Genomic DNA, 24475 nt, shown 5'->3' with positions numbered 1-24475 from the left:
CTACATACTTCTGCTATTCAAACTGCATTTGAAGTTAAGACTCTTAGCGTAGTTTATCCATAATATATGTGTGCCCATTGAAATTGATCAGAATTTAATAAAAATAAACATGACTTTATACTAATTCAAATGCTCAGTGCAGGTATTAGCATTGCTGCTAGCATAAATGTTTCAACAGCAGAAAGCATATGGCTCACAAACTTCTGAGTGTTCTGAAACTGTTCGCTAACTTGGCATTGAAATCTGATATTGTTAAATGAATAAACAACTGGTCTTCCGGGTGCCACAATTATTTGTGTTTAAATTTAAAGTTAAAATGTAAAGCTATTAAACTTTGACTGTGCAGGAAACACCCAAAAAATGCAATATGTCTTAGTCAATGATAAATCGTGTTGTTATTCACATCCATAGTGAAACAGGGTTTTTATATTTAAATTTATGGGGAAATAAAAAGTTGATATGTAGATTTATGTTGATGTTTCAGTATTATGTGTAGGGCTGTGTGTGGTCATTGTGATTGTGGCCTTGTAGAACTTTGCAGCACTACTTAGTATACCACCGTTTTACCTACATTAAGCAGGTCTTATTTTTGAATCCTAGTTACGATACAGTTAAAAGACTTAGTTTGTAATACTGAAAACTTTAGGTATTAAAATGACTAAAAATGAATGCTCCACCATAAAAGTCACAGGTTCATCTTTCAGAGCTGCTAAAAAAGTATTTGTCGGTTAATTGCGGGAGGATGTTTCTGTCAAAAAAAATGCACTTTGCCGTGAAAGCTGTGAGGGTGGAGAGAGAAACGGGGCGGGGAGACACAAAGACTGTGGGGAAATGAGATTCATTACAATTCTCTCTAGAAATGATGCCGGTAATGGACGAGGCAGCGTCAGGGCTGATTTGTATCTGTTGAGGAGAGTCGGGGCCGGGGAGAGGCCTTTTCAAATTGCTAATCAAAGCGGGCCAAGACGACTGACAGCTATTCTCACTGGAGGTCTGCACCGAGCTCATTCACTCCTGTGTCGCTGTGTGTGGAGTTGTAATAGGCCCAAATGAAGCTGGATATTTGCATCTCCTTTGATTTGGTAAAGGTCAGTGCTGACAGGGAGGTCCAGGGGGGCCTGTGGAGACGCACACACATGCACACACACATGGTTCCCTAACTGGAAACTATGCTTTTTGCAGTCTTTGATTTTCCTTTCTTGTGTCTAAATCATCCAAACTGACACTCTTTATATCCTTCCTCTGCTTTTGTGCTCTTTGTACATTTCAGTGTAAAAATAGCTCACAACAATGCGTTTGTGTGTGTCAGGGGGTGTTGTGGGTGTAGTCCTGCGCTCTGATTAAGGCCCTCTGGGCGCTGCTGCCCTCTTTGTCTTTGCTTTTCTAATTGGCTGACAGAGTGCATTCAAACAGTCCGATCAACAGCGCTCATTCACCTAACTAACTCTAATAACTCTGCTGTCACTCTGGAGTCTCATTCTAAAACTCTTTCTGTCTTTTAGGAAACATAGGGGACACTGAGGTGGCCATGTTGGAAAGCAAGACTTCCATCTCCTCTAGATTACTGGAGAAAGACTGGCTTAAACATTGGTCATCCCAGGGTTTGAAAAAAGGATGCAGTTAGATGAAACAACTTTACTTCAATACCAGGGTAACAGCACTCAGCAAAAACAATCAATGTCGCCGTTGTTTCATGGATTGTTTGCAGCCATTCTGCTCATTCAGCCTGGAATTAACCATCAAGTGACAGACGTTCAAGCCAGTCAGTGATCAATACAGAGCTGGGTTACCCTCAACTTAAAGGTCATCCTGGACCAATGAGCTTCTCATGTCAGATTATACTATAATAAAACTACATGGTCACATGTTATGCTGATGATGAAGCCATATAACTGTGCAATCCTCAATCAGTTTGACCCTTCACCAAGAGCAATGAGCTGTGATTGTAGCTGTTAAACTTTAAAGCTCCTCTCCATTCAAACATGTGCTTCGCTTATTGTTTCTACATTTAGATGTTTAAGCTTCACTGTGCAGAACAGGCGAGTTTTAATCCAGTTTTTACATTAATTTGCAGTTGTTGGAAAGTTTGATCTTTTGGGCCTGTGATGCCTTTATTTAAAGAGAAAGGACAGTGGATAGTGTCATTGGGGATGACATTCAGCAGGAGGCTGAGGGTGGGAGTTCAACCCAGGGCCACCGCATCGAGGACTGTACCCTCTCTCTGTATGGGATGCACATTTTAACTGCTGAGCTAAACCAGCACCCCAAGATTTTTTCTTCTAACCTTAAATCTGAGTTGAAGATTTGTCTGTGAAAGGCAATCAACTTGTCAAGGTCAAGGTGACAACTTGGAACCTCCAGGTCACAACCACTGTGAAAAAAGTAGTAGGAGACAGAGTAAGGGTTTTAAAATGAACATTATTAACCTGTTCAAAGAATGTCACTGGATAATTGAACTATTTAGTTATAAAGAAATATCTCCCACAATTAATGAACCTTGTTTTAAAACATCTCTGGAGTCCATCTGTAATGATTTATTGATGATCACTTTGTTCAGGCTGCAGTGACTGTACAAACGCAGTTTGTAACAAGAAGTTTGACATTTTTAGGGGTTCAAGCTATGTACATTTTAACTGTCTTTGTTATCTTGGTAGTTTTTCATGCTGACACTAAGTTGGCAGAAAACATACAGCAAGACATCAGCAAACTGTGCAAAGTATGGGCATGTTTGCTAACCAGTGTTGGGTAACGTCACTTTTAGGAGTAACTCGTTACGTTAAGAAATTACTGTCATTTAAAAGTAACTTGTTACTAACTACTACTACTTAAGTAACACATTAGAGTATATTCACATTACCAAAAAACCCCTTTACGACTCGTTACGCATGTCGGTTATATTGTCAGGACGGCGTGTACTGTACGTCTACCTTTGAACGTATGATGTTGATTCTACTGTCATTGCAGCCTTGTTTACGCAATATAACCTTTACAGCTCTTTATTATGCTAACAATTTGACAGTAAACTGGGCAGAGGCAGACAGTATTAGGCACAGCTGTTTCAAAGACAATACAACACAGGCTCATAGTCCCACCAGTGTTGCAGAGCTGTGTCTAGCGGCAGATGCTTCTTCACATTTGAAGTACAGCTCTTTGCAGCTGACAAGCACTTATCCTTCAAACAGAACTTACATTTCACCGTCATGTTGTTCTTGTCCCTTTCACCCAAAAATGTAAATTAATGGGAATATTTCCACGAAGTTAGCACTGTCCTCTCTGCCACCTCGCTAGGTGAATTAGCTAGCGACGCATGCGCACTGAAGCAGCTGTGAGCTTCGAGGATTTTCTGTTTTTTTGTGTTGACAAATATGACAATTTTTTTCTTCCAGTAAATGGTTACATTTTAAGAAAAATAAAGGATTACTTGACATGTAGAACTAACGTGTTACGTTACTCGTTACAAGAGTAATCTGAGTAACGGATTATTTTGTACCGTGTTACCCCCAGCACTGTTGCTAACTGTACTGGTCTCTGATGTTTCATTATATTGGTTCAAATATAATCAAATAAGAATTAAAAATATATATAAACACATATCTCTGCTGTTGAGGAGGTGTTTTCAAATTATATTAACCTTTAATAATCCTCTACTGAGGAGACAGAAGTGAGTGATGATTGACAAATTCTAAATTAGTATAAAATTGTTGCCTTTATTTGTTCATGTTATAAACTACATACATCAATTATAGTCTTAGGCAGCTTTGCAATTTTTGTGTCACAATATCTTCATATAGTTTTCCTCTGCACCTTTCACCTTTTGCCGTACAATTACCAAAACATGCAGCAATGCGTCACCTCAACTCGCCTTATTAAAGCTCCAGCGGATGTCTGACCTTATATGTTCTGTGCTGCGTTAATGCATGAGGGAACAGACAGCGGCAGAGGCAGAGATTTAAACTGTTCTCCGGGCAAACCAAATAGAGTCGGAGAGAAAACATTTTCTAACGTCACAACTCATATCAACAACACAAAAACCCACCACCCGAAGCAGAGCTGTGAAGTCAGCAACATTTACTGTGGTCAAAACATGAGGAGCGCTAAACGTGCCTGACTCCAAACACTGTGTCAGTCCGTCACAGTCTCTGCTGGGCTGTTGGGCCGATGTGCCGTCATGCGGGTTCAGTCCTGCAGCATCGGAAACATCCGACTCACTCATTAGCTGCGTGATGTAAACACACAACAGGGGCTGACGGAGTGAACACACACACACACACACTTAGCCTACTCACTTATGCATAAACACACAGGCTGAGTGTGCAGATATGAGACAAAGGATTGACAGCCGACGCCTCAAAATAACGCACTTATTGTAGGTCGAAGGAAAAGAGATAAGACACACACGCCCAGAAATCAAACAAACACCACAATTAGGTATCATCACTATGACAGTGCACATCATAGTTTCATTTTCCGTAGGTATGTTTGCACGTGAATGCACGTACACGCCGGCACTGCTGCAACAACATCATGGGTAGATGACAAGATGACACTCGCACACAGAGACGCTCTGAGCCCCCCTCCCAATGCCTCACAAGGTAATTTGTAATTACCTTTTCCAGCTCCCTGGAGTATAAAGTCTTTACATGAGAATGTGGTCCGATGAGACCTGAACAAACGAGAGCACACAGACACACACACACGTCCAACAAAACCCTCATCCTCCAGTGTGCACCGTGCCCATATAAATGCAGATAAAGCATTGCCTGAATTAACATATGTAATTGGTGTTCATTAAAAGGTCCTTGCATGAGCTAAGGCTTATTAAACTGAGTCTGATTGATTGCTAACATTGGAGTATGACTGAGCAGTGAAATGAGCCCTCTGATGTTGCAGCTCTTCTTGCATATTACACACGATATGATGCTTTAAAAGACTTGTAGCTTCATTTTAACAACAGAGATGGTGAAAGAAATGAATGACTGGAGGAAATTCACCTTTAAAGTTGGTATTATTCATCAGGGTTTATGGGAAATGTAGTCTTAAAAAGTGTAATAATCACCAGCTGCGCATTCTCTCTACTGTGGTCTCATTTCTATTTATACTCAGTGAATCCCACCGTTCAATCTGCTGTAAAAACATGTGTCTCCTCGCACAGTCACACAATCCCTCAGTGTACATGCTGAATACATTAGTACACATGCACACACACACACACACACACACACACACACACACACACACACACACACACACACACAAATACGTGCATGCAGAGCTCCCGTCATGATCCGGTTGCATGACATCACGCTCTATATGCAGAGATCGATGGGCTGATGTTTGTGATCTATCAGCTTCCTGTTTGAAGTGTGCGGTCGGCCTGTTTGTCCCGAAGGAGCTGACCTTATAATCGCCTGACCCAAAGCCCCCCACGCTGTCAGAGCTACTGAGAGGTAACATCTGTCAGGAGACACAGATGCAACTGTGCGAGAGTGTGTGTACAGTATGTTACATGTCCTTAACATCATTACAACTGCGGTAGTTATAAGTACAGTATGTTCCTGATGAATGTACATCACTGGATAAATAGATAATTGCTGTGTATGATGACGAACACAAACACTGATTATAACAGATCAAAATTAAAGAAGAGAGTTTGGGTCCAATCCAACACCAACATATCCTAACTTACTTAAACTGAATATAGTATTTATGTTTCTGTCAATCTCAGAAACCCATCAGCTATCGCCTGAGACGATATAGCTTCTGGGGACAACGGTGAAGATTATGGGCATTCCTGTTTCATCTGTTTCTAAAAGCTGAACGGCTTTCGTGACACAGCGTTAAGAGAATTTATCTCAAGTTGAATTTTAGATATAGAACAGATTGTTAGTTGAACTTGCTGCAGATGTCTGAAGCTAAATCATTGTCAGTTGACGCTCATGGTGTCGTGTCAGAATAGGCCTCAGACCAAGGGCCAGATGAGGCCTGGGCCTCTCCAAACACTGACACTTTAAACTCTATACGTGTCTAAAATCTGGATACAAAAACTTAATTAAAAGGTAACTGAAGTCACTTGATGATGAGATGAGAGAAAAGCAGGATCTGAAGGTTTATTGAGTCCAAAAACAAAACCACAATACAACCAGAATCTAAGCCCGGGCAATAGAGACTGAATAAGCATTCACAGAGCATGTTCTCATGCTCCCTGGATGCCCTGCCTGATGTGGGCTCATAGATGCATAGAAACTTCTATTTTTATATTACGTCTCATCTCGTCTTATTTTTAACCGTGTAAATGAAACTGACCTTTTAGCCATTAGCTGTTTGGTTTCGGTGTTGTCTGGTTTCTACTTGTGTAAAAACCCCTGCTATTGTAAACAGCTGACTTGTGACACAGTTATCTCTGACAATCTCAAACAAATCACTTTTTAGCATAAAGCACATTGATTTCAATCATTCTACTTGATTCATTCTACTTGATATATGTTTTTTCACACTCGTTATAAGTTTTTCATTCTGATAATATAGTTCACTTTCACCGTCAAGATGGTTATACAGGCTCTAAGTATTTTTCCAACAATGGGAGTCGGGATGTCATTATGGCAGATTACACTTTTGCTCTTCTCACGGACTGTTTTTCCTACGCTGCAGTCTGCTGATACGTGATTGGTCCATGGACAGCGAAACGCATTTAGAATTAGTAGGGCCCACCCCAACAAGCCTCCTTCACACGCTGCTTCCCTGCTGCTGTGGAAACGAGATTGCGGCTGAAAAATTGCGGCTTATTTTGGCGACTTTTTCAAAAATGTACAGCTCATGATGAATGTCAACAGAGCGGAGACATGTAGGGAGAGAAAAACACAAGGTAACTAACAGTTATTCACACAGTTATTTAGTTTTACATAGGGTGACGTATTGTTTGCTGCAATGTTTTATATTATAAAGTGGGTCAGGCCTTGGCCCTACCCGTTCCGTGGTCCATGGATTGGTCAATCAATATTACTCGGACTATAAGCGTACTTCAGACGGAGACCAGTAGAGTTGCCATTCCTCATTCACTTCAATTAATGTCCCTGTCTATAGATTCTACATTTCTATGTAGAATCTGTAGATAAAGATTAGGTTTCTGTAGTTTATTTCAGATATTTGGTTTGAATTGGGCTTTGTTACGCTTGGGTATCTGTTTCACAAATTACCCAACAAATTCTACAAACCAATCACAGGAAAAAGTCACATGACAGCTATTCAGCTGATAGTTCCCCAGTGTTAATTTTGACAACTATTTTAGATCATGTTGATTATTTTTACTCTTTATAGTTTTAGTCCTGTTTTAGTCAATAAAAAGTCATTACACTTTAGTCAAAACATTTTCTCTCTTTAAACTAATTCAATTAGCCTAATACAGGTATCAGAAATTGGTATCAGGTTGTACCAAGTGTTTGAACTTGTAAAGCACCATTTCACTCTTTATCTTGTGTACTATCTGGATTTCTTACCTTTGATAATCTAGCCTCGACTTGCCCACCGATTCTTCCCACTTTCGTAGCCACAGGGCATCTCTCCGTATCACCTGTATGGCTGGGTCAGATACCTGGGGGACCAATTCAGCCAGTTGCAGGAATGCATTGCTTGATTTTGACAGACAGATTAGACGCACAGCAGGTGGAAATATGGATTTTAAATGTCCGACAGCCAATCACAAACATTTTAGGCCCTTAACATCTCGTCTTCATCAGCTAATGTTGCTGGTGTATGGTAACTGCTAACTATGATACAGATAGCATTCAGTGACCAATTAAAATTCATGTTTTTAGATGGCAGGGATTTTCTTAAGGGGTGCACTACACTGATAGATATGTGCTGTTGTTTGCGGCGCCAGGCAGGTGTCAATCAAATCTGATTGGTCATGTTCACATGGTCTTAAGAAATAGAACAGCAAACTTGATGACACTCAGCTTTGATAACATATATGCATCTTTGCAATTCCAAGCTTTAATCAAAACCACAGACTCTGAACATTCCTCTCTTCTCTCAGCCATAAATTGTAATGAGTTTTTTTCAGTGTGTTTTATTTCACTGCTGTGGAGAGCAGATGTGATTAAGATTGGACTTCATGATAATTGCATTTTAAAAATAGAATTAACTGGCCCAAGCATATCAACTAATCATGCATGATGCCGGCTTTCTCTCTAAATAACATTTTATCTTTACTTTGGGTAAACACATTGAGACTCGGCTGTTTCAGTCACCTGTACATGTTGGGAAGCAAAATCATCACTTGCGCAGTGAAAACGAAATGCCAACAGGAACAATGACGGCCTCAGACGGTCATGGGCAGGCACTTGCACACTCTCTGGTCTGACCTGTAGCTGTAACAGCTCAAAGGGCAAAACAACAGAAGCCTTTGATTTGTTCAGACAAAAGCAACAGCTGTGTCCCAATTCAGGGGCTGCGTCCTTCGAAGGAAGTATTTGAAGGATGATTGTGTCACAGCGGCGCGTCCAAGGTCCCAATTCGAAGACTCAGATGTGGCTGACAAATGCGTCCCCCTTTCCCGGGCCACCCAACATATCCCGAGATTCATTGCGTGCCATTCCAAAGAAATGACGGACTCTTAAACGACCGAGGAATACCTTTTTACTTGTAAAAGTTTGTGGTTTCAACTCAGTCGAAAAACTAGAGATACAAATGTTAAAAAGGGGCCTTGAAACTAATTATCTTTAAAATAATAGCTTAAGTTAGTTATGATAGCTAATTAGCCCGCTAGCTACATTTTGCCAGGCGACAGGAGCTGCGTTTGGTGACGCAAGGTTAAGGGTGGGAACAGCTGGTGACGTAAACAGGAAATCCTCCATAGACCAGATTGTCTCATTTCAGTTCGGCTTTAGCGGCCTGCGTAGGCTACAAAAGACATCCTTCATAGACTGCGAATGCAGCCTCCGAATTGAGACACAGCTTACATAACTGACATTATAGCTTAATAAAGAGTTAATTCTAGATTAGCATGTTAATCAATAGTCTGGACATTATTTAGAAGTGGAATCCATGTGACGACCTCTTTGGTTATTCGTATGTCCCAAATCTTTAGCTAGCTAACAATCTGAAATTACTACAATACAAGATCACTCAGCTCAGAAATTACATTTTATGTTAGCCCACTTGTGTATGTGTGGTATTACTTCAGAAGAATACCTTTTACACCTGTATGCCTCAATATAGATATTTGACTTAATAATGTAGCTTTGTTCAGACAGGTTTTATTCAAAGAGATAATTCCTTTACCATTTTACCTTCAAAAGTGACCGATGCTAGCTAACAAACAAGAAGGAGTTATACAGCTATGCTAGCACCTTTGTGATGCTATGTTGTAAATGCTAGTGTCAGCATGGTCACAATAACGTGTACACATGCAAATGTTTAGCATGTGGCATTTTTATCATGTTCAGTGTATCCTGTAGGTATTTGGACTTCAACCGACTATAAGCAGACTAATGTATGTAATGTATATATTTTCTAGGGCTGCCGATCGATTAAAAAAAAAGAAGAACTAATTAATCGCACAATTTGCTGTGATTAATCACTTTTTTTCACTTTAAACACAGATTACCAATAGAACCCTCAAGGCCGTCAAAATTGACTGTCCGCTTGAAAGGCAGATTTCTTATGTAGTAAAAGAAATAATAACAAAACCGAGGCCTATAAGTGCCAGTTGAATTTCTCAACCATCATTGTCCTTATCCATCTTTAGCCAGGATGGTTCAGTGTGGTGGTTGTCACAGCACTGCTGCGGTGAGCGAGCTGCCTGATTGGCCGCTGTCCTCTTCCTGCCCGCTGCCCCAGGCCAGCCGTGCACCGCCCCTGACTGCCTGCGCAGTGCTGCTGCGCACGGGACAAGAGGAGAGAGAGCAACTTGGAGGAGCTGTGAACTGCGATTACTCTGAGCAGCATACATGGGAATTAATTACCATATAATACATTTTACTGGTCTGAAAAAGTTGCTAAAATTGTCGCTAGTTGCTTTTTAGAAAAAAAGTTGCCAAGAGGGAGAGAGAGAGAAGGTCGCTAAATTGGCAACACTCAAAGGAATTGCCACAGGAAGTAAACACACCTGCGTTAATTGCTTTTTTTTTTTTTTACGTGTTAAATATTTCAAATGAATCGCAAAAATTAACGTGTTAATTTTGACAGCACTTATATATTCTAAGATACAGAGAGGCTCCAGAGTCCTTGCATATTTTTTCAAGAAGCTCCTTGAATAAAATCTGTTGCAAAATTTGCCCAAAAGAGATTTCAAAAGCATATTACATAAAAAAGTCTTGACTTTTTAGTAACGTTACCCTGAGGCATACGTTTATCCACTGATTGTAAAAGTTTAAAGGTCATTCCACCATCCAACCTCCTCCCTTTATTTTCCAGAATCCCCTGAGAACAGCGGCATCAAAGCCTCGCTTGGATCAACTCATTAAGGGGGCTTCCCTCTGATCACAGCCCTGCAGCTCTTCAGCTTCAAGTGGAGTACTCACTCTCTCGTGCACGCAGTGAAAACACTCTCATACACACACATTCACAGATGCTACACAGCAGTCAACAGTGCAAATTTGGAATCGTCAAGTTTTCGGATAAAGTTAGACACATCCTCTGAAAATGCTTTCAAATAGACGCAATATGAATCTTTGCTGCGCCTGCTGTACCTCTGTTTCATGTCTGCTCGGCTCCCACATACAGCCGCCTGTCAGTATGTAAATCACTGTGTTTTATCTGCAAGTCTTCTGAAGATGAGAAACACTTGCAAGACCCTCCAGAATGAGTCAGTGCCGGGGAATATTTTGAAATAGTTTAAAGAGATCAAAAAAGTCATTGTTTTTTTTTAACACACTGATATATAATAAAATGTATTTGAGCTTTTATTTTAATGTTAAAGTTGCTTTCTTGACCTTTGAAAAGTTTTTGAGATACAAAAATAAACTGTTGGTTCATTTTGTTGCTTGTTTAGTGATAAATCCGAGACAACAGACCAAACATAGACTGCTCAGGAAGACCATGATGCAAAGCGCCTTAAAAAAAAACTAGTTCTCAATCTGCTTGGTCTCTATTTTGCCTTTAGTTAGTAAATTACTACAACTCCCTGAACGCTTTAGGCAACCAGTTCTCATTGAGGTGGTAATGATATAATAAAAGCAATTTAAAGAGCCTTTGTCTCTGAAAACTGTTTTTAAAAATACCACGAAAAGGCTAAATACAGCACCAATAGTTGATATGTACATGTGTTTTAGGATTAAAATTTTCCCATCAACATTTGTCAGCGGAGGCACACAAAGCCAATGTATGAATATTCATAGACGCTGTGAACTCATCAAATGAAATATTCAACATGTTCGGGATATTCAAAGTGTCTCCTAATGAAGACGGCAACATTGCTCTGGTAAATCAGAGACCTGCAGGCACTTTGAGAATCTAGTTCAAGATGAAAATTAATTCAACAGGATTATTTAGAATTCATGGGTTGACAACAACCCCTTTTCATTTAAACCATACCGACACACACAAACACACACACACACACACACACACACACACACACACGCGCGCGTTATCGTCATCTTCATTTTCCTGTCTCTATTAAATGCTTCACAAAAACACACCGTGATTTCTCATTTAGACACCATGACCTCCATTTCCCTGAAGGTGCAATGCTGCTGAAAACAGAAAGTGACATATTCATTGTTGCAACTTATCTTTTTTTGCTCCCACCATTTAGGGTGACAAGGCAATTTGTGCATGTAAAATATGGAAGTTACCAGAGCTATTGTATTCTACCCCAATGTACAACTGTGTACGCATATACATACGGTCAAACATATGGTCAATGAAAAAAAGTCTGAGCATCTGCTCACTCATCCTTTTTGCAGACACTCAATTTATTTTCTAAGTGTGTTTGGGTTGAACAAAGCCTCGTCAGAGAAAGAGAAGCAAACATACACACGAACAACACGTCTCTAGTAGAGGGAGGTGGGGTCATCAAATATCTATCACCTGACATGATGGCAGAAAAAATGTACACACACATCTCTTAAAATTCCAAGGTAGAATTCCAAAGAACACCCGAGTATTGGATAAAAATGTGTATTTTCAAATGTGTTGTAGACACAGGTAATGTTCTGCAACTAGAAAGATTATTGTCCAGAAAGATTAACTGTAAAGTAGCATAACAATGAAATAAATGTAAAAGAGTTTGGGGAAAAACTTGAATAGAAAAAAAATCATTTATTAAAGTCCACCTGGGCATTAAATGGTAAGATAATAAATGGACTGCACTTATATAGCGCTTTCTTAGTCCTCCAACCACTCAAAGCACTTTAACACTACATGTCACATTCACCCTTTCACACTCACATTCACACACTGGTGGCAAAGGATACTATGCCAATCTCCAAAGGATCTATAGGCATTCAATTCCCCACAGGGAGCAATTTGGGGTTCAGTGTCTTGCCCAAGGAGAATTCGACATGCTGACCGTAGAAGACTCTAGATATGTTTCCCCAGCCTTCCGACTGAGAGACAGCCGACTCTACCACTGAGCCGCAGCTGCCAAAGAGCAAAGAGTCCCTACACAGATCCCTCTGTGGGACCCAAGTGACCTCTTCGTGACAAGCACTCACATAGAGGTAACCCTCTTGTTCTCTAGGGAGAACTCCAAGACAACAGCGCCAAGCCAGGTTCTCTTGAGTATCCCAACATCCACCTCTCATCCTGCACAAATCCAGGAATGGCGTGTCAAGCCTCTCTCCAGGAGTTTGGTTCCAGAACCAGTGCTTTACGTGGATGTGAGCCCAATTGTACTCCAAACATCATTTCAGAGTATGCAGCCTTCTATGAGTCTCTGTGCGGAGTCCTGGATGGGTTTCCACCGAGGCACTCTACAGTGTTGCAGGGGGACTTCAACGCCCATGTGGGCAATGATTGAGAACCTGGAGGGGGTGACTGGGAAGAACTGCCATCCCGATCTGAACACTGTTTTGTTATTGGATTTGTGTGCTAGTCATGGATTTGCCATAACCCACACCAGAATAGAGTTATTCATTAGTGTACCTGGTACCAGAACACCCCAGGCCATAGATCAACTGAGATCAATCCTCAGATATGTTTCCCCCGAGATGCTGAACGCTCTAGACATTTTTGGGCTGTCTCGGCTTGTCTTGTCTTAACAAGCCTCTCTGTCACATTGAGGTCTGGGATAGTGCCTGTGGAATGGCAGACTGGGGTGCTGGTTCCCATTTTTAAAAAGATGGACCGGAGGGTGTGCTCCAACTATTGGGGTATCATGGTACTCAGCCTCCCATGGAAAGTTTATTCCAGGTTGCTAGAAAGGAAGCTGATCATCTAACCTGATCTTCTGACCTGAGATACAGGAGGAACATTGCGGATTCCCTCCAGGTTGGGGAACACTGGACCAAATCTTTACCCTTGTAGGGTTGCTGGGGGGGACATGGGAGTTTGCATATCCATTCTACATGTGTTTTGTGAACACATGGGGAAACCTGAAGATTTTATTAGATTGTGGGGTTTTTTTAGGGATAATGTAGGAATATAGGGTACCGGGGCCCTTGCTACAAGCCGTCCACTCCTTGTATAACCAACGTGAGAGCTATGTCCACATCCTTTGCAAAAAGTCAAACACATTCCCGGTGGGCGTTGAACTCCACCAGGGCTGTCCCTTGTTACTGATTCTTTTTGTGGTTTTCAGAATCAGCTTTATTGGCCAGGTATGTGCACATGGAATTTGACTCCGGTTTAATTCCTTGGCCCTGGTGGAGTTCATGGACTGGATCTCAAGGCACAGCAGCAGGAGAAGAGTGTCCAGTTTGTGGACCTTTTTTTTGCAGATGATGTGATTCTTTAGGCTTCGTCAAACTTTGAACTCCAGCAGGCACTGGGGCCATTTGTGGCAGAGTGTGAAGTGATTGGGATGTGACTGGCTATATCAAGAATGATTACACTCTGATATTTAGCAGGTATAGAATAATAGCACACTAGCAGTTTTAGCAACCAGTTGAGGCAGATGGCAATCCACCTGTTGTTTCAAAGAAGTTTTTACTTGCTGCTGTCGCCAAGTGCTTTTTTCACAAATATAAACCTTTCCCAACAAATGTGGAGGCACTACAGGATAAATGAGGAGCTCACCACAGTCATAAGGACACATCCCAGAATTACAATGTATCTACACATATAAGATTATTGCACTTGCATTATTGACTTTCATATTTTATTCTTGCATGTTTACTATGACTTGCATGTAAACTATGACTTCAACCTAATGCATTGAACACTTTGTGGTTGCCTGGTTGATTCATAAGGACACCCATTAAGATGAGGCATTCATTAGGATATAGTTTTTTCTTAATATTGTGTGGCTACAGAAGTTCTGATTGGCTCAAAGGCTGTACCGTATTTTCAGATAATTACAAAGCTTTAACACCCCTTCACCAGTCCCAATGAATACACGTAACCAAAGTCACTACAAACATTTATTATTATTAGAGTTGGGTCTTTATCTTATTCCACTGCTGGGGGACTACAGAGGAGAAAAGTCTAGTTCGTAACTTAGGGCCGTGTTGGGAGTACCAAGCTCCTTTCAGCGGCAGAGCGTAGTGGGCAGGAGGGAGTGTAGACTTGGATGAGGGCGTTGTTGCTGTTTTGTAAGGAAGCAACAAGGTTTTCAATTTTAAAGTGCCAACTGGGAGCCGGTGGAGGGATATGAACAGCAGAGTGATATGTGCTGTTTTGGATTGATTGAAGACCAGTCGCGCTGCTGCGTTCTGGATCATCTTCAGATGATCTAGTTGCAGAGAGGGACTGGCTGGGATGGCAAGAAGCTCAGTCTTAGATAGGATGAGCTAAAGGTGCCGTCCTTTAGTCCATTTAGAGATATCGGCAAGGCAAGGCACGACGAGATCTGTGCCTAGATTGTTGTGTCATCTGGTGGGAATGACAGGAAGTTCTAAGTTCTTGTAGCTTTCTTCAGTTGGAAATGGTTTCCATTTCCTCATCCTTGCCCTCATCAATACTCGCTGCTCTTTCTTATATAACACACATCTGTCTGGTTATACTCTATGCGCTCTCTGAACTTCATATCATAGGGAGGGGAGTCTTATCAGCAGATAAAGTTGGAAAGACATCTGGTAAATAAATAAATTAGCCTTTTCATCACCCTGTCCGCCATGTCAACCATTTCTCCCTTCTTTCTGATCATCTCTCCCCATTTCCCCATCAGGTACCTGTCGCAACTCTGCTCTCTTCATCTTCAAACCATCCAAACTCTCCCTCCTAATTCCTCCTCTTAACCCATCTCACTGTTTGTCTATGTGTGTGCGTCTCCTTTTTCATCTTTGGTCCTCAGCCAATAGTCTCTCCTCCACTGTTCCACCTCTCCCTCCCCCACGTCCTTTCTTTTCTTTCCTCCTTTCTTTCTTTTCTTGTCGGCCTCCTCCCCACTGCCCTACATTCGCTCTCCTCTTTTCATTCTCTCTATTACGCGCTTCCTTTCGCTGATATCCACGCACGCAAACGAGCGAAAAAAATCAGAGGAAAGTGGAGGAAGCGTGGAGTTTTTACCGCGGAATGACAAGACATAAAGGAGGGGATTTTGGGAGAGGAGATTAGCGGGAAGCAAAACAAAAAGCCCCTTGTCAATCTGGCTTATAATTCCATTAAAAAATGTACATGTGGTCGTTTACTGTGAGAAAAGCTCTTATAATTGGCCTCAGCAGTGGCATCTGGCTGTGTGTGTACAGAGGAGAACAAAGTTTGTGCGCAAATTAGCGGGTTTTTATCTGCACTTTCTACATTTCTTCCATATGCATGTGGACTGATTTCGTCTGTGTGGATTTAGTGTGTGTGTGCGCATGCATGTGTGTGCTCAAAGTGTACGTCTGTGCATGTGTATTCCGGAGCTGCAGCAGTGTGTGCCAGTTTGTCAGCTCCTGGTTTTGGCATCTCCGGCGCAGGTTAGGATGTAAACAAAAGAAGTGACAAAGCTGGAGTTGGACCTCGCCGACTTCTGAATCTTTCTGATGCAAGCAGACGCTCACATGCAAACACACACACATGCAAACACACACACCCACACACAGGAGCATGCTCGACAAAGAAATCTGCAAACAAGCGAGGGGACGGTGGGGAAAATACGCCAAAAGGGGAAAGAATGGCAACGTGGGAGATGAGCGATGTGGGAGGTGTGTACATGCGTGTGTGTCTGCCTTTATGTGTGTGTGTGTGTGTGTGTGTGTGTGTGTGTGTTTGGTGAGGGGGGGGATGCAGCACAGGCAGTAGGCAGACGGTGACGGGGCAATAAGAAGATGATGAGCAGGAGTGACCGCAGCAGATGTTGACTGTCCCCCGTTGGCCACTCAAACACATCCAACATATAGTAACACACATGCGCACGCACACACACACACACACACACACACACACACACACACACACACACACACACGTTCACACACACAGGATCGAAATGGAAAAAGAGACAAAAAAACACCAACATAAAAATAAAAAAAATCACTAATCACTCCTCATTTTTCCCTCCTCCGAGGATTTTCCCTCTAGGGATGATGTGAGATGCAGCTGGATATAACTCCCCCCAACAACAAACATACACATGCATACACACACACACACTCTCCCTCTCTCTCCTGCTCCTCTCTCTCCCTGTCTATCTGGCACTGACGAGAGGTAAACAGGGGAGGAGATCTCATTTGGTTCCTGAACTGTTGCAGCGCTCAGCGCAGCCACACACACACACACACTCTCTCATTCAGTTTCTCTCTCTCTCTCTCTCTCTTTCACACACACACACACACACATGCACACACACGCAGCACACAGGGATCTTGGTTGCAGAAGATCCTAACAGTCCTGGACTGATCTGGACTCACACCTGCCAGCGCACACTGAGCATCCCTTTTCAGAGGAGAGAAGAAGGAAAAGAAGAAGAAGTGATACGGGGGGAGAAAAGAGGATAAGAGGAGCGTGTCGTTTTGTGCTTGTTGAGTCGCCCGCATCAAGCCCCCAGCCGACGATGGAGAACACATAGGGAAGAGCGAGAGATCTGAGGGGGGAAAATGCTGCTGAGTAAAGTTTGTGGATATTTCTAGAGGGAATTTTGTAGCCCTTGAACTTTGGTGAAGAATCGCAGAGGAGGGTCGACTGTGCAGACTGCAAAGGGAAAAAGGTGAGACTGATTCTGTATGCCGAACTCGCAGTGAGCTTTGTTTGATTCATTGTGCTTTATTTATGCAGTATTTATTATAAAATACTGCATTTAAAATGTCTTATTTTGAAGGCAAGATGCTGTTTTGGTTCTGCTACTTTTTTTCTTGCCATCTACCTACAATAAATCATCACTTGTGCAGCTGATTCTGAACGTTTGCCGTTCTCTTTGTAACCTAAAAAAGTTCGCTGACGATAACGTCTCACTGAACGCCAATAGTGATTGTGACTGACCTGTTTAAAACGTCCTCTACCCTCTCTTCATTATTGATTCCATAAGCAGTGTGGGGTCAATAGATGCATCATGTGTTTAATCAAACTGGCTGAAATCAATTTAGACAGGGAACATGCTGCAAATCTGTTTTGACAATTGGTGCACGCTCATAGAGCAAGTGCTGCTTTGCATCTCCACAATGCAACCTCATTAAGACTGTTGTTGACATGTCATTATTGCAAAGCTTTTATCTTGTGTTAATGAGTTTGAATTAGTAAAAAAAAAATGGATGTGAAGAGTCTGTCCTGTGTTTAACACTTTCCCCACCAATCTTTTCTCTCTCCTGTCCGCTTCCTGCAGGTGGGACGTTGGACAGAAAGGCTCTCCCAGCAACATGGCAGTCACAAACCATTCCTCCTGCCACCTTTTCCTCTTCCTCCTCCTCTCCTTCCTTTTACCTCCACCTGCCCTCGCCCAGGAGTCATCTGTCAGCACAGTGACAGAAGGTGACCCATTCATCGCCCCCACGGCGCCACTCAACCAGACGGCCCCAAATTACGTAGAGCCCACTCTGAACACTCCTGCCGAGACGGGCCTGTCCACTCCCACCAGCGGCGGAGACGCAGACGACGAAGATGTCCCTCCCGCCGGAGGGACACGTTGTCAGGGTTACTACGACGTCATGGGCCAATGGGACCCGCCGTTCAACTGCAACGCCGGCGTCTTCCTGTACTGCTGTGGGACCTGCTTCTACCGCTTCTGCTGCCAGTTCCGCCAGCAGCGGCTGGACCAGAGAATCTGCTCCAACTACGACACGCCCATCTGGGCCAACACGGGCAAGCCCGTGGCCACCATCACCGAGGGCCAGGAGGACGGGGACCGAGACCGCACACACCTCATCGTCTACATCATCTGCGGCGTGGTGGCTATCATGGTGCTGGTGGGCATCTTCACCAAACTGGGCCTGGAGAAGAGCCGCGGAGGAAGTGGAGGAGGCGCAGCGGGGGCAGCGCACTCTGACCTCAACTCCAGGTGAGGATAGTGACGTGTGTGTGTGTGTGTGTAAGTGTGTGTGTGCAAGGTCTGTATGTCAATGATGTGGCACTTAAAGGATAGACAAGTAAAAAGTGTAGTAGGATAGACATTTGTGCGTGCGTCTGCGTGTATTCATGTCTGTGTGTTTGTGAATGCATGTATGTGTGTATTTGTTTGCGCATGCATGTCTATTCTGATGCATTCTGGGAGATGTTGTAAAGTTTGAAATTCTGGCTTCACCCCAGCAGACAAGAAACCTTTGTATGCAAACAGCCCGCCTGGAATCCCCTTCTTTCAGCTCTGATTGTGTCCCTGTTTCCGTCGGCCTACCAGCATGTCTGCATGTTGCTTGCACTTGTATGAATGAATATCTAAGCCTTCTCTAAAAACACACGAGACCAGCTCATCCAAACCTCACAGAACTTTTGAGGGAAGACATTTTTTATAGCAGGTGATCAGTTTACCCAAAGTACAACAGGAGTGTTTTTCAATTTGATAAAGAAAGTCAAATCAGAGAAAGATTGATTTTTTTAAAATTAGTGTGCAAAGCTTTGTGCTTTATGAGCCAGGTAATCCTTTGAGTCGGTGATAAGCTAACATTTCTATAGACTCCTACATACGCCTGTATTACACCCTTATTTTGCTTTTTCTCATCATTTTTGTATCATGTTTCTAATTTTTCATTTTTCACTGTTTTTTTTCTTTGTGCTTGTTTCTTTGTTTTTTCTCCTTCTTCATTTTTATTCTTTTTTAATATGCTTTTGTATCTCATCCCTTGTGTACCATTTGCTCTGCTTGTAAGCATGACGTATATTTGAAATAAAACAACGAAATGACAAAAGAAAAATTGAGCAAACCATTTTTGCTGCTGTAGGTTTTGAGTGTGCACTTGTGCAACTTTTTACTGTGAGCAAAAGTCAAATTGCTTCTTTTTTTGGATTAAACAACAAAAACTCATCAAATTAAGCCCCCATTAGCTGAGACACTGATCCTGTCCCGCACAGTCTTGTGCAGTGAAAACACAAAGCATTTACAGTTTGCTTTTTCAGACATAAACTCTCTCTCTCTATAAGGATACCAGTGCAAGACTGCACACACACGTGTAAACACACACACACACACGGGTTCAATACGTGGTCCAGGGTTCAATCTGTTCGCCTCAGGAAATCATTACAGCAAACGGCGCACAGCATGGGCTCAAGCCTCCTCGCTTTCATCCCAAACCATCCATCCCTCGCTGGTCCCCCCCTTCCCTCGCTCTCCTCTCTCTCTGGAGCTAATTCTTCTTATCTCTGCGAGCTTCTTTTTTTTTGATCTCGTTTTCTCCCTGGAATCTCCGTTCCATCACGTGCCGTTTGTTTTTCCTCATGCTTAGTTTCTCCGTCACACGTTCCTCAAAGCACCTCTGCACCGGCCGTTTTCCTCGCACCTCCTCTGTCTGCGTCACCCTCTCCCTCGTTTGTTTCTTTTTGCACTTTAATTCAAAAGTGGACACGCAGACCACCACGCCCTTCTCCAGCAGCTCTGCTCCTGCGTCTCCCATTAACCTGAGCTCATTCCTCGGCTAACACACAGTCAGGATTAATATTTCCTGCAGGGTAGCACCTCACTGAAATAGAAACACTCCGGCTGCATAAACACTCTCCTTCCCTTCCCCGAGCCCATCTCGACAGATTACCGCTCCTCCCTGTGATTAAACAAATTTCCCCAAGATTACAGCTTTACCGTTTCTGGACCACTCTGCCTGCACGCTCATTTAGCTATTAGCCCGCTGACATAAATCCCTGGTCCTAAATGTACATGCAACTAAGACCTCATGTTCCGCACACACTTCAGGAGGTGAAAGGCGTGAACGCGTGCACACGCCCACTTCAGAGCTGGATTTTGATGTGCTGAAGCCCAAAAGGAAACTTCTACACTCTGCCATGCTTTTGCTCTTTCTTATTTATTTGTCTTTCTTTCCTTCCCATCATCCTTTTCTTCGTCGAAAACACCCAGCAAGCAGAGAGTGATTACCCTCTGAAATCCCTGCACTTCTCCCGAATCAGCTTTGAAAGTTACAATCCGAAATGATCCTCCTCTCAGATTACACTCCTCTCCACACACACACACACACACACACACACCTTCTAAACACACGGTGAAACCAGGTCCAGTGTGTTAGCATTCAGCGCTAATCCTCCGCCAACAAAGGCAATGGAGAGCGCCGCCTTAGGTCATATGTGTCACGTCTAATGAAAGGCTTCAACCGGGAGAGAGGCTGGCTTTAACCTCAAAGAGTAAACAAACACCAATGACCTTCATGATTTTACACACACACACACACACACACACACACACACACACAGTGATTTATAGTTCAATTAACAACAAGAATGATAGTGGTGGCATTTAGGTTGCGTGAGCACGGAGCAGCCCCCCGCAGTGAGGGGTCAGGATAGCCGGGAGGCGCCGCGATACAAAGTCCACCTAACACAAGTGTGAGAGGCCGAGGACCAACATAGGACAGCAGAGGTCACATGGTTCAAACTGAGCATGTGCGAGTGAGTGCGTGCATTCATGTGAGTGTTGACGTGCATGCATGTATGTGACTGTTTGTGTGGCCCTGCACTCCAGATACGGTCAACATGAAAACCTTGTATCTCCAGTTATGAGATAAATACAATTAAGTAGAAGTTTAAATTAACCAACTTATTATGGTGATGAATAAAGTTCAAACTGAGTTGGAATAAAATGATTCCTCTATAGGATGAAAATGACAGAGCTTTTCCGGAGATACAAGGTCTTTATCCGGCATCAGCACTACACGCATGCATACAGATCTATATGTTTGACTGCTTTGCATGTAGTTATCGCTACTGTGTGTTTGTGTGTGCGTGCGTGTGCTGCAGTGGGCTTTCCACCAATCATGTTATGTAATGAAGGACACTGTCACTTAAAGGGTTTCACTGCTGTGTCCTGATTTAAGGCAGACAGATAAGCAATACTCGATACACTGTGGGTAAACATATGGACTCTCGCTGCACGCAACAAACGGGATCACTTTCCCGTCTGCCCTCTGACTTTCTCTGTGACACAACATGATGCGACGTCATGGTTAAAGAGCAACTTGCAGGTTACATTTTTTTTACCACATTAAAGGGATAGTTTTTGGACTCTAAGTTGTATGAAATACTTGCTAGTCGAGTCCGAGTCCCGTGGTCGGAGTGCTGGCCGGTTCTGAACGTAGAATAAGTAGTTCCGGCGAGGTGCCAGGGTCATGAAACCAAAAAGTTTTACCGTACAAAAACACGCAGGCGATGGTGATCCATTTCAAACACAAAATCATCGTCCTACGATTTCAAACACTGCGCCGTTTTTTGGCTCTATTTTCTCTCTTGACAAATCCAGTGTCACTACGCTTGCAGCAGGCCAGTTTCTCAGGTCACGTGATCCATCAGCTGTTTCTAAGAGAACACGCTGGAATTGGTAACTTGGGAGACAACGTTTGTTGTAACAGAGGAAAATACATGTCTAAATGGTGCCAATTTGTGATTTTCCTGGCTGTAGTAATAAAAATAATGCACCGCACGTTTTTCATCGTTTTCCTGACACGGATCGTAGAGAACTTTGGCCTGTTGCAGTCGGTTTGAACATAGGTACCAAGGCGATGAGGGTAAAAAAACTTTGCAGTGCAGATGATTATGTCCCTACACGTCCAGGACAGAAGAAAATTTATATTTTGTAGAGCATGGCTGCGCACTCCAGGTAAGAGAGAATAGGTAATACTAACGTGTGCGTGTGTGTGTGTGGGGTTGGGGTTATCCAGAAATGCTGTTGGATTGGTTGTAAAAGGAAATCTTCGTCATCACTTTCATAGTCCGATATGTTCACTTCAACGATGATGTGAATCAGTCAGGATCACCGTGAAACGGCTACTAGGTTGGCTTACCTGAGAAACCAAACTACCGCAGGCGTAGTGATACTGGATTGTTTAAGAGAGAAAATAGTGGAAAAAAAAAATGGCGCAGTATATGAAATCTTAGAACGATGATTTTGTGTTGATTTTGATTTTGTGTGAGTGAGCTAATAGCTTTGTATCCACTACACTACTAGCAAGTATTTCACACAACTTCGTGTCCAAAAATCTGAGCTATTCCTTTAATACTCAATCTTGCCTGAAAAAGTTTAAAGGAAAAGATTTCATATTATTCACAAGACATAAGGGCACAAATTTAAAAGGAAAAAGTGGCCGTTTTCAGTGAAGTTGCTAAAAAGGGCTTTTTTTCCCAACATTGCGTTATATTACGTAACAAGAGGGGCTCGCGGTGTCAGACTCTGCCCTAGCTCAGCGTGCAGAAGTAGGTGGTAGTGAGTCTGAACGGTCGTATCGTACTGTGTAGATATTATTTCTGTAGTCTTTTCCAGGTCAAATTACTCTGCAGTAAATCGGGTAATGATGGGAATGCAAAACCCGGGTCGACACGCTAATCTCCGCCCCCTTTCTGGCACGATGCTATGAAGCGCATTGATGCGACTCCTTGTCATCTCAGCAACAAATTCTGTCTGTCTTCGTCCAAGCAGTGCTCGAACATCGTTCCAAATTTGTTAGCACCAAGTTTGATACACAGACTGAATGAGTAATAGATACAATAAAAACCTAACCGCCATAAAATCTTCACTGGTTACTAACCCTGTTTCAGGCGCGTTTGTGACGTCAGACTGTGTCGCAGAAGAAAAGAGACCGAAAGGAGTATACTTCACTGGCAATGGAAAAAGAGACAATCTGCATTTATTAGCGGGTCTTCATGGGTCTGAAAAACCTGCGTCAACGCTCTAATTTTGGTGGCAAAGAGATATAACATTTCATTTCACCAGTTCTTATGATGGTTAATTTTTGCGTTTGTGCCGGTTGCACAAATTCTAGCTTGACAGGACATCGAACCCACCGTTTTCCTGACAGGAAGAGGAACGGAGCTAGCTTCCGTGCCTGGGTGCGTTTTGTGACGAGACTTCGGGACGGGTCACACAAGCACCTATCAAACAATGTATCAGGAAACTGTCATCGCTCTCTCCCCCTCTGTCTCTCTCCTCTCTCTCACACATCGCCGTGGCACCTTAAAACGTAGTACGAATTTACCGATATAGAAGGCAATACAAAATACAACTGATACAAGCTGATACTCGCACAGTAGTAACTGTAATGGGTAAATATTAATGCTCCCACTTACTACTACTCATGATTTGTTGTAGCCTTTGGTATGTGATAAGCTTTACAATGTTGTCATGATATCTAATCTCTAAGCTAATGTCGTTCACTCATTACGACACCTGCCCAGTTCTCCACTGGTTCTTGTCGCACTACAAATATATGTCTCTCCTGTGGCTGTTCCTGCTCTCTGTGAGAGTTGCTCTTTAATATTTGAAGATAATTTGGGCCTGTTGATGTTTTTTAGAGACACTTTGGTGCAAGTTTAGTTAGCTGTACTTCAGGCTGTGCTCTCTTACGTGGGTCACTTTCTAATAAGGCATGTTTTACAAGCGTTACAAGAAATTAGCAATGACCATTAGGCTCATTACATCAACTTTCGGGCGCAGGACATCCCCGTGGCTGGTGACATCATCGCCCAGTTGTCTCGGTGACAGCTCCTTAATCTGTCTTGATGGCTTATTAGAAAGTGAGAAACTCCTGATCCTTTATAATGACTTCTATATATCTGCAGGCAGCTGACTGATGACTTGTTAGAAAGGGATTAAGTCATTGATAGAGGGTCATGTGTCTCTCTGTCATCAGCTCTGCAGTTTTAGAAGATAGTAAATCATGGGAAAGTGTTCTCCTACCACCACAAGCTGTGGAGGGCTGCAATAAAAGAGGTTGATTTTATTGCGAGTAATTATGAAAGGCATTTTGTACGGATGGTCTGAAGACCTGCAGGAGATCCAGCTATTCCTGTTTGACGAATTAAAGAGCTAGAATCA

At 42.7% G+C, this 24475-nt stretch overlaps 1 protein-coding gene across 1 annotated transcript in view; it reads left to right on the top strand.

Moving 5' to 3' along the window:
• Positions 1-17876: 17876 nt before the first annotated feature.
• Positions 17877-24475, top strand: part of shisa8b (shisa family member 8b) — a 45607-nt gene continuing 39008 nt past the window's right edge. The window contains exon 1 of the mRNA XM_069664108.1: positions 17877-18514. Coding sequence (XP_069520209.1) covers positions 17877-18514 — 638 coding nt within the window. The remainder of the gene's footprint in view (positions 18515-24475) is intronic.

The sequence above is a fragment of the Semicossyphus pulcher genome, unplaced genomic scaffold, assembly GCF_022749685.1.
Source record: "Semicossyphus pulcher isolate SPU_LCO1_2020_fin unplaced genomic scaffold, fSemPul1.0.p SCAF_16, whole genome shotgun sequence".
NCBI classification, from domain to species: Eukaryota; Metazoa; Chordata; class Actinopteri; order Labriformes; family Labridae; genus Semicossyphus; species Semicossyphus pulcher.
This window is presented reverse-complemented; position numbering and strand designations above follow the sequence as displayed.